General features: G+C 32.8%; 1 protein-coding gene across 1 annotated transcript in view; it reads right to left on the minus strand.

Annotated features, from left to right (window-relative positions):
* Positions 1-2172: 2172 nt before the first annotated feature.
* The window catches only part of LOC110038421 (BTB/POZ and MATH domain-containing protein 1-like), a 42875-nt gene continuing 32977 nt past the window's right edge, over positions 2173-12070 (minus strand). The window contains exon 4 of the mRNA XM_020743268.1: positions 2173-2538. Coding sequence (XP_020598927.1) covers positions 2363-2538 — 176 coding nt within the window. The 3' untranslated portion in view covers positions 2173-2362. The remainder of the gene's footprint in view (positions 2539-12070) is intronic.

Genomic DNA, 12070 nt, shown 5'->3' on the forward strand with positions numbered 1-12070 from the left:
TAATTTAAGAAAGCTCTTCCGCCTAACAAGGAAAAAATCTCCCGCAAAAGAATAGCTCCCGATATCTTCCGCCTCCAGAAATTCAGGAATTCGGAACCTCCTGTAAAGGAATATCTCCCGATATCTTCCACCTCCAGAAATTCAGGAATTCGAAACCTCTCGTAAAGGAATATCTCTCGATATCTTCCGCCTCCAAAAATTCGGCAATTCGACCGCAGGAGATCTCTCCAGCAAAGGTGATTCGCTCGGCAAAGGAAATTTGCAGGCTTCCAGAATCGCCTTCGCTTTCGCCAGAGGCCTTCGCTCCCACATTAGGTCGAACAACCTTCCTTTCCCAGTGGGGAACTTGCACAGAAAAAGCCTCAAACCACCGAACTCGCCTGTCGTGGCTTCCCTGTTCGCAAAAGTCGCGATTCTCCTGTTGTTCCTGTGCTGAAGCCCTGGTCGAGCGCAATATCGTTGAATCCTCCTTCCTGCGGCACCGAACTTTTTCAGAAGCTCGATGGAACTGCCGCAAACCACGGAAAACCTTCTCTAAAATACCTGAAGCCAAAGCTCCTAATCGTAGAAACTCTAACCGTCAAACTTCTTCGTCCCTATGCTGAATTTTTTTTTCTTGCCCTAGAACATCGCTCTGATACCACTTGTTGAGAAATTAGGGTAAAGAAAAACAGGAATCGACACAAATCCAGAAGAACACAGAGATTTAACGATGTTCGACAAAGATGTCTACGTCATCGGGAGCAGAGCGACGACTTCTTTCTATTCCAGAAAAGAGTACATAATTCAGAATATGAGATAATCCCTAGGATTACAAAAAAGCATATATATAGCCCTGGAGTAAACCCTGAAGTACAATATGTAATTACAAAATCACCCATGTACCGTACCGTGGGGCGTTGCCTCGCATCCCCAACCCACATAACGAAACTCCCCTGATTGGACAGATTCTTCCACTCCGCTCTGCTTTGTTCCAGCATGTCTCTTATATGATATATGTCATACCATAACGAAAGATTACTGCTCCTATTTATCATTAGACTTTTCTGCTTGCAATTCTCAATTTCATAAAAACCTCTTAACTCATTATAAGGAAGATTCACCGAGTATTTGACACTTTCAAAATAATTATGATAATTTAGGATAACTTTTGTAGGACTTAAACTTTTAATTTGCTTGTGATACATTAGGATTACTTTGTAGGAATATAACAAAAATCCAAATTTCAAGCTAGAACTAAAACCAGTAGGCTAGAACTTTTCCTGACAAAAATTATCTCATTCCCTTAGGGATCGATATTCCGGACTCTAAATCTGATATTACTGATACGACACATTTACTTACGTGAGCCACCTGTGCATTGCAGCATTAGGGATTGGTATCCTCTCACTTCTACCTAGCCCGAGAACCGCACTCACACTCTCACAACCCTCACTTCAACCCAACCCGACGCCAGCCCAAAGCTAAATTACATCCTCACTCGTTCACCTTAAATCAAAACACAACCCATTTAAACCTACCCAAAGACACACATAAGCTCCACCCTTAGTATAACCCTAATTTCTCCCAAAAAACCTAACATGCACCAAATCCTAATTCCTACCCAAAATCCCTAACACAACTCACAAACAAACACACAATCCAACCCTTACTTAACCTGAACTAATCACTAAACCAACATTAACCTACCCTTCATTGAGCTCTACTCATCTTAAACCTAGCTTATCTGAGCACTCTGTAGCCTAATCGAGCCCTAAACTAACCCCAGCCTTGCCTACCCAAGCATACACTAGCCGAAACACACAATAACCCATGACCACAACAACAGATGTTTATAAAGAAAATGGGGAAATTATAAAAACTGAAGACAGATCTACTCTTAATAAAAGCAGCCAATTCCATCAACAAAAGAAAAGGCTCGGAATGGTCCATTGGAGGAAGATGGCTGCAATAGAGCAGAAGAGAATATTACATATAGAGAGAGAGAGAGAGAGAGAGAGAGAGAGAGATTAAATATCTAGTTTTTTCAGTTTTATTAAGTATTAATTAAGTGGTCAAATCTTAAACTGAACAGGGAAATGAAACATAACTGAAATTTCTAACATCATAACAGTAAAAGAAAACTAACTTTTTTTCCATTGCCACACCAGGTAAAGCAATTGCAGAGCAAACTAAGGGAGGAATACAGTACTAATTGGAAATATTTAGTCATCTCTAATACATTTTGAAGGAGAGTTAGTACCAGAAAAACAAAAGAAAGATTTTTTTTTTAATGAAGAAAAGATACAAAAAGAAGAACAAGAATAACAAAATTTACAGATGAACAGCGCAAGGACTGTGCAACCTCAGAGAGTTGGCCAGACTATAGCCGCTGCTTGACACGCCTTCCATTGCTGTCGCCGCCATCAAGCGTTTGAGATATATATTCGTGAGTAATGGCGCAGTGCTCTCCGCTACGAGCCACATACTCCAAAAGCTGTGTCAGGACGGATGGACAGCTAGTTTTCAAATACTCGAAGCCTTCCGTCTGCATAACAGCTGCGACATGGAGCAATGAGATGAGTGGTTAGATGCAAGGAAAGAAAAAACAGAAGTGCCCCAGCATTAGAAAAGAGGCAAGACTGGGAATATTAAGAAAGATTAAAGAAGGGATGACTTATATGCGTAACACTCCATCCTATTGATTCATATATCCAAACATCAAATCTTCAATTTTGACATACCTTCCCATGCATGAAATGTGATTTCACTTTTTAAAAGTTAAAAGGGTGGTAATTTTTTATGTGGTATGAGCGATTTAGTTGTTATAAATGTAATAAACAAAATTCAGGTGGTGGATATGTTAATTCAGTAGGAATCTAGCGGTATGTATTTAAATTAAAAAAATAAATAAAAATAATAAATATGTTATAAATGCTCATGCACTTCAAGTTAAGATATATGTTTAAAAAAAAAATTTGGAATGACCTAAACGAATTTAATACAGAAGATATCTCTAGAAAAAAGAATTTATTTGAGAGGACTTAAATAGGCATGTTAGAAGAGTGATTGATGATTTTAGAAATATTTATAATGGCTACAGTTTTGAAGTGACTAATGAAGAAAGTAGAATCATAGTGATTTTCCTTAAGCATATGATCTTGTTATTGTTAAAAATTTGTTTAAGGAAATAGATGAGCATATTACCCCATATAAAAATGCATCTAATAAAATATAGATATTATTTTCCCATGATGAAAAGAGATCATCGACATGGTAAAAAATTGAAAAGATCATTTGAAGTGGACATTTAAGTAACTCAATATAGATCATTTGTTTTGAATTTTACGGTGAAAAATACAACAAAATAATATCATAGAATTTAGTGGGGACACTTTAAAGACAATTATTTTTATGAGCAAATTTTAATTAAAATTTAAAATGTTTTTGGAGAAATTCATGCAATGTGGGATAAAATAACGAGCAGAATTAATTCTTAGATGAGAATATTCAACAAAAGTGGATGAGATATTTTGATAAATTTTTCAAAACAGGTTTTAGAAAAAGATTGAATTTAATGACATTAATATCATTCAAAATAATAAAACTTTTTACTTTTATCATTGCATTAGTAAAACGGAAGTTGAGGAAACTTTAAAGAAAATAAAGTGTGAAAAATCGACCTGATTGTATTCCGATTAAAAAAAAAGAAATTTTTAGGATATTGAGAAATTTTTTGACTTACTATACATGGAATGTAATTTTAGTAATAGTAGATCGAGTGGCGGGGATGTAACAATGGGTGATCAAGTCATTAAAAGAAGTAAGACATCTTGGGCCTACTGTTCAAAGTAATGATGATATAGATGGGAATGTTAATATTAGAATTCAAGTTGGATGGTTGATGTGGAGGAATGCATCAGACCTATCATGTAATATAAAAAATTACTTAAACTTAAAAGTAAAATTTTATAAGATGGAGAGACCTGCAAAGTTTTATGGCCCGGAATGTTTACATATAAAAGAGAAGCATACGGCAAAGTTAATGCACTATTTGGGATAAATTTTTGTTTATTTCTTTTTGTTTTATTTCTATTTTTTTATTTTTTTTTTGAAGAACGCTTATGTTTCAAAAATACTAAAAAACAAAAAAAAAAACATGTTTTGTCTAATTCTAAAACACAAAAACAGCCCCTCCCGTCTCCCTAGAGATAGAGTCGACCTCGCGATAAAGTCGACCTTCACATCCCCAATCTCAGCGTCAACCTCAACGTCACCCTCGACATCGGCCTCACTGCCTACAATCACAACCACGCAAGCTTCCATTACAATGGAGATGTATCCCGAGAGGTGGCCGGCGGTATGCATGCAAAAGAGAGGGAGGGCGTACAGTGGATGCGAGAGGCACCGGCATGTGATGACAGGAAGAGGTGTTGGTGTGTGCATCGGGGTGGAATAAAGGGAAGGAGGGGGGGATTTCGTGTCCTATGCAGCGAGGGAAAAGTGAGGGAGATTGGTGAAGGTAGATGGAGTGTCACCCGAGGCTTGCTAGTGCAGGACCGGCGGAGGGGAGAGAGGAGGAGAGAGGCAAAGTTCGGCTTTCGGATTGTGACGGAAAGAGTATCGGAGAGCGTGGGTGTGACGGGAGAGAGGGAGTTTCAAAGACGACTAGTTAGCCCGTCTGCAACGTCGAAGAGAGGAGACAATGGGAAGGAAAAGAAAAATGAGAGAGGAGAGAAGAGAGAGTTCACGACAAAAGGGAAGAGAGGCTACGCGTGGGAAAAATAATCCTGGGTGGAATGCGTATAAATCTCGAAAAATCGAGCCAGTTTGGTCAGAGAAGAAATGGGAAAAAAGTTAAAAGGAAGCCAATTAATTATTTTCTCTATTTACTTTCCCCTAAAAATGAAATTTGAATTTTTTTTTAAAATTTTAAAAACAGTACTAACTATTAAATTAAAGCCAGATTTCATTGAGGGATGAATTAGAAATAATTTTTGATATTATATACATTAACACATAAATGTATAAATACACATAAATATAAATATATCTTATATTTAGGGAAACTAACATATATAGCACTCAAAACTCTTTATTTACATATTTCAAACCAAAATTATCCTATTTACAATTTTCACACTCCGTTAACGGTTTAATCATGCTCAAGCGATGTGAGGACAAGCCTAAGATGTGTCACCTGCGGCGAGTTTGATATTTTCTCTATAACATTATTATAATTGCTATATATATATATATGAGTATGTCATTATTTACATCGTTAGAACATGTTATATTTTTTAAAAATTTATAGGTTTAAAAAAAAAATAGAAAATAACCAATCAAACATGTTTTATATTTGTTGTTTTTAAAAACAGATAAATCAAAACATTACCAAATGTTTTCTAGAAACATAAAACAGAAAACAGAAAATAAAACAAAACAAAAAGACCAGACCAAAAACAAAAAACAGAAAACAGAAAGTGATTCCAAACAAGACCTAAGTGTTCCGCAGATGAGAAAGCTTATGTGGATGGATGACCTTACAGTTAGAGAAAATATGAAATGAATATATCAATGAAAAAGTTAGTGTACCTCCAATGACAAACAAGATTAGAGAGAGTTATCTTATATGTTTTGGTCGCATTAAATTTCGACCATCTAATGAGCTAGTTAAGAGAGTAGACGTTTTAGAATCAACTTATTTTATGAAAGGTAGAGGTAGAGCTAAAGAGTTGGGCATGTTGTATAAAAAATTATCTTTATTTATTAGAATTAAATGAAAATAAGCACTCAATGGGATAAAATGCTTGTTCTTGTTGCTGTCCATTTAGTTTCAGCTTTTTCAAACGTTCAATTTAATCCCAACTGCTCAAATGTGAACTGATTTAATCCTACAATCAGATGTCACTGTTTTGTATGAAAATTAGCGAAAGGAAGCAATCAATAAGAGAATTTTCTTCTTTGGATCAATTTCAATGTTTAATATTTAGCTCAAAATAATGTGCATTACTCTGAAAAGTAAAAAATTCCCTCATAAAAAGCATCCCTCACAAATTTCTATCTAAAAGAAACGACAAAATTTATGATAGGATCGAATTTATTCAAGTTTGGTGATTTGAGGGATTAGATTGAGATCTCAGAAAAATTGAAAATTAATCGACCACATGTAAACAAATCTAAGAAACATTTTTAATCATTTGCTCAAATGAAAGATGACAAATTCATCAAAGCCATGAACTGGCATTAAAAAAATATGGGAATCTACTTGTCAAATTTTTCGAATATGCATTAATTTATTTTTAGAAATTTAAAAAAATAACTATATAAAAAACACATTAAACAAAAATCTTTTTAAAAACAAAAGAAATATAAAAATAAATTTCATCCCAGATAAGCCCCAAGGAAAAAAATGGGATACTACATTTATATTCAATTCTAGAAGTTTGCAGTAAGAAAAAATAGCCCTTGCAGGAACGGCATTCATAATCCAGACAAACAGTTTGAAAGTCTACACATCTATATTTCATTATTCATGACCATGATATATAATTTAAAAAAGGACAGCCTATAATGCAAAGCATAGCATAGAAGCTAATTCTAGCGAAGCCTTTAAAAAGAACTCAAATTTATTGATGACGAGCTACCAGGTAAAACGATTGGTGTTTTTCATCTGAAAACTAAACATCACTGTATGGTTATCCGAATACCAATGATATTGCTAAATTTTTGGGAGTTATGATTAAAAGTGATAAAATTTACACATCAACCAAAAAACTCCATTTCATTATTTTAACCGTCTTTAACTTAAAGCAAATGAGAAATGTATGGTTGAATATAGACGTTTGTGACAATATAACTTCTGGTTGCTCAAAACTAGCTTTCCGAGGCTTGCTTAAATTCATTTTACTTTTAGTGTTCATTCTAAAAAATATTCCATGGAGGACATCTGACAACATGAAGTACCACTAGACTACTAAAGGTTTTGGCTAGAAAAACAATCATCTAAAAGTGGAAAAATTACTAGGAAGTCAACAATGAAGTGCAATTCCCCTTTATGAATCATTAAAAAAAATATGACAATTCCCCAATGCTGTAGATTTCATCATTAAATTTCATGGGTTCCACTAACAATAACAGCACGGACAAAGGATAATGCCTTAACTTTGTTATTCATAAATGAAAATATTTTGATAAATGAAAAGGCACCTCTCCCTCCCTCTTTATCGGATCAATACACCCCCTCTAAAACGATACCATCAATATGTAGGATGGCTTAGGGATGATCTAAAACTCACAAATGTAAATCTTGAATGAGATGTGCAGAAAAGAACAAAGAAGATTAAACTGATGTCCTCAAATTTTAATTCATACCACAAAAATAAAAAACATTACGTAACAGGCATTACAAAATCTCAATCACACACAATCCAATTACAAACAATTTTAATAAAAGAATAAGAATAAAAATTACCACCAATTTCAAGATCCAAAAATAATGCTGATATAAAGAGAAGCAACCCCTGAAAGTCATCATCAAAGCTTGCAAAGCACTCAAAGGATCCCAATCCAACAACACAAATGCTAAAAGTAAACAAAATTTTATTAACCATAGACTGAAATTTATATGTCAAAGTCTATGATCGTTCTATTTATGGTAAAAAAGCTCCAGAAAATAATAGCTTCCTGTAAACTTCGGCACAACATAGAAATTTCGATTTGGCAAACTTTTATCTCAACAAAGAATAGCAAGCTCTCAGCCTAAGTTCCAGCAAGACAGTAGAATCATAACTTCAAAATCCCATTTATTGCAATGTCAAACAACTTCCGATTATTGTTATATGCAGTAATCAAGATTAATCACAGTTACAATGGAAACAAACCAGTTAATATACAAACAACCAAGTAGTGGAGGAATCAAAGCACGTCAGTAAGAACAAACCACAACAAAGAAGACTTCAGCAACCATAACAAGATTAAACCAGCGGCAGCTATAAGCAGTCAACAAAATGTACAAAATAATTCCAAACAATGATTTAACAGTCACTGAATTAAAAAAAAAACAAGGAATTCAACCTAAACGTTGAAAAAAGGAATCCAGTGGTTGAATTCAAAATTTTGAAGCACTAAACCAAACTCATCAAGAAAAATAAAACACTAGACAACATCTATCACTATCAATAGAATCATCATCATAGTCATGTGTGATAATACTGTTTGTGCAAGATAATAAAAACACTAGACAACATATCTCATTCTCAGTAATGATCATCATCATAATCATGTTCTATAACAAAAGAAACTAGAAAACAAAAACTAAGGCCAACAGACCACAAACATTACCAAATATGATTTGTATTTCTAATGAACACAAACTTATCAAACTTGCATCATTCTCGCAGGCTTGGAAAATTTTGACTCCCACGAATTAAGTATTTGATATTAGTTAAATAAGAGCGTCACTGATGCGCTTCCTATGAAGTAATCAAGAAATCATCAAAGGTAAAACTATCATCTCAAATCACAACAAAGCATGTGTGAGAGGACACAATTCTTGGATACAACATCTTCAAAAGAAAGAAACATTAGATCAATTTTTTAAAGTGTTAAATTTGAATTCTCAAGGAGATAGAAATAGAGAAAAATTCATCACGTTGGTAATTGAATCACGAAATAAAGGCAAATCAAATGCAAAAAAATCTGGAATAATACTAATGCTTCTCCAATTTTTCATATTATAAGTAGTTATTCCAATGTGATGTATGATTTTGCATGCCTATATTTCTTGCAGCTAACTTCTTAAATGCTCATGTAGGAAGGCTTCCAGCATTTAGATTTACGATTATTTTATCAATTGGTTTGAATTTCACCTATTCAGTCCTAGAATCATCAACAAACTTAGAATTTTCATAATCAACAGTCAGTTTTCTATGAACGTTTTCATGCAAAACAAACAAATAGTACAAATGATAGGAAATAAATAATGAAAATATTACAATGCCAACATGCATCTTAATGAACATCAATAACAATTTATAGCATATCCTGGATAATGAGCTGAGAAAAACGAATTAAAAAAAAAGAAGCAAATCACACAAATATATTATGCAAATGTGGACGGATAACCTCTTGAAGAATGTCTAAGACAAAAGGCTTAAATATTAGTCATGATTATTTATGCACATTTAGATTAAACTTGATAGATCAAATTCAAATTTTAATTTTCTTTTAAGAGTCATCAAAACCAATGCACGCAAGCATTGAATCAACATGCACTTTGATTCTTTCTCCATGAGCTTACAATGCACAACCAATAATCAAAAACAAAATCAATTCTAGTATCAAAAAAAATATTTTCACAGAAAGTTGAATCAAATTGCTCAATTGATTCATCAACTTTAGTATGCATAATTTATTCACTTGCAAACTCAAAGCTCACTTTATCAACTTGACCAATCGACTTATAATAGGCATTATTTGTTTAGCTCCCGTATTCAATAATAGATTCAATGTCTGCTAGTAACAAACAATTGGATTCATATTTTAATTGCAATTTAGTTTGAAATATAATCTACGGTTAAATCCAAGATTAGATTCTTAATGCTCAATTTTGAGTTCAAACTCAAGCTTTGACTCTCATTTCAGTGTAAGTTCAATTTGAAAAAGGTTGTATTGTAAGTGCAATTTATATTCACCACCGTCAGATGCAGATTCCTGTAATTATAAATCTTTATATTTAAGACATCACAGAAAGAATACATACAAAGTAGAACATATTGGATAAAATTTATTTTGACAATGCATAATTCCTGTGTCAATGCATGTCCTACAAGCATGGAGAATGTAATGATTATTCTTTAGGGACTTCAACTTGATTCACAATAAACTTGGCCTTATCTTGCTAGGAATCCTTTCAAAGGGCTATACAAACCAATCAAAATCCATTCTTACTGTGATCCATCGACTGAAGCCGATATTCCGCCCCACTTGACATTATGATACAACCTTAATCTTTGATACCAATTTAACAGTTCAGAATTCATAAATACAAAACTAGGATGCGATATACAAAGAAGCCTTATAAAAGAAAAAAATTCACAGTTTTTAAACTCAAGATTTAAATAAAATTATAATTTTTACGCAGAATTAGAAAATACAAGTAATCCAACTCAAATAATAATATAAATGCTGACAAAATCTATATTCCATGAGAAATATGAGAAAGAATATAAATTCCACGATGACAAAAAATCACACCACAAAAATAAAATTAATGAGCATAAGCAAGTGGCATGTGTTCATGACCAAAAGCAAGCTAAAATGAAAAAGCGCAAGACGCGCATAATCACACATAAAATAATTTCACAATCGAGACTTAAATGAGAATATTATTGAATAATAATCAAGCTTCTTAGTGAGATTCTCCCATAAATCCTACCATAACAACAACAACAACAAGCCTTTATCGCACTATGGGTAGGCTGCAGGAATCCTTTTTCTCCACTGTCTTATTGAGTGTCATATTTCCATCTAATTCTAATAAAGTAAGATCATTTTTTAAACAACATGCCAAAGTTTTTTTAGGTTTACTCTACCTTTCTTAACATAAAGTCAAATCTAAAACATCTACTATGCTAACTAGGTCATCAAATGATTGATGTTTAATATGACCAAGCCATCTAAAGCGATTCTCACTAATCTTGTCAGCCACCCTACTCTTTCATGGATATATTCATTTTGCATTGTCTCTAAGTGTAAAGCCACTCATCCACCTGAGCATAATCATCTCAACAGCACTTAAACTTAATTTTATGCTTCTCTCTTTTACAGGCTAACATTACGCAACATAAAGCATTGCAAGTCTCGCCACCATCTCATAAAACTTTCCTTTAAGAGGTACTTTTCTATCACATAATAGGCCCCATGCATTCCTCCACTTCAACCATCAAAGTTGAATTCTGCTAATAACATCCCCCGCTATATCAACATCAACTTGAACAATAGAACTAAGATATCTAAAATGTTCACTCCTTTTAATTACTTAATCATCCATTATTACAACCCCACTACTAGATCTATTATTACTAAAATTATATTCTATGTATTCAATTTTAGATCTACTTAAACAAAAGTCCTTAGACTCTAAAATTGACCTCTTTCAAGTTTTTTCCAACTATCTCAAGTTTTATCCACAAGGACATCATCGGCAAAAAGCATTAACCAAGATGCATCCTCTTGTAAATTTCCAGTAAGAACATTCAGAAGTAAAGCAAAACGATTTAGGCTTAAAGTTGATCTATAAAGTAATCCAACTAAAATAGGGAAATACTTAATCAATCCTCTTTGTGTTCAAACACAAGTAATAGCTCTACTATAGATATCTTAAATAAATTAAAAATAAGTAATATTAACACCTTCCTTTTCTAGAACTCTAAAAAAAACCTCTTGAAATCTTATCATAATTTTTTTCTGAATCAGCAAAATCAAATGTAAATCCTCCTTACTCTCTTTGTAAGCCTCTTAATAAATATATAGCTTTCATTGTAGACTTGTTCGGCATGAATCCAAATTGATTTTGAGAAATTTTTGTATTACACCATAAACTATGTTCAATTACACTCTCTCATAACTTTAATGTATGATGCATTAACTTAATTTTTTTTTTATAATTTGAACACTTTTGTGCATCCTCTTTATGCTTAAAAATAGAAATCAATATATTCTTTCTCCACTCATCAAACATTATTTAGTTTTTAAAATAATATTAAAAAGTTCAGCAACTTAAAAATTGATAAATCTCCTAAATATAAAAAAAATGTTATTTACGATATTAAGATCACCCAAGCCAATTGTATTTCACAATGTTCATTGAATAGTTTATCAAAATATCTCACCAACCTATGTTAAATAACCTTATCTAAGAAAATCACTTTTTGAATTTCATCATTAATACACTTGAACTATATTTTTACATTTCTTATCTCATTGCTTGATTGATTTACATATATCTTTCATCTTCTTTAGTATATAATTTATTATAAAGATTACTAAAAGTAATATTGTTAGCATAACAAATTGATCACTTTCCCTA

This window comes from Phalaenopsis equestris, unplaced genomic scaffold (assembly GCF_001263595.1).
Source record: "Phalaenopsis equestris unplaced genomic scaffold, ASM126359v1 Scaffold232799, whole genome shotgun sequence".
Classification (NCBI taxonomy): Eukaryota; Viridiplantae; Streptophyta; class Magnoliopsida; order Asparagales; family Orchidaceae; genus Phalaenopsis; species Phalaenopsis equestris.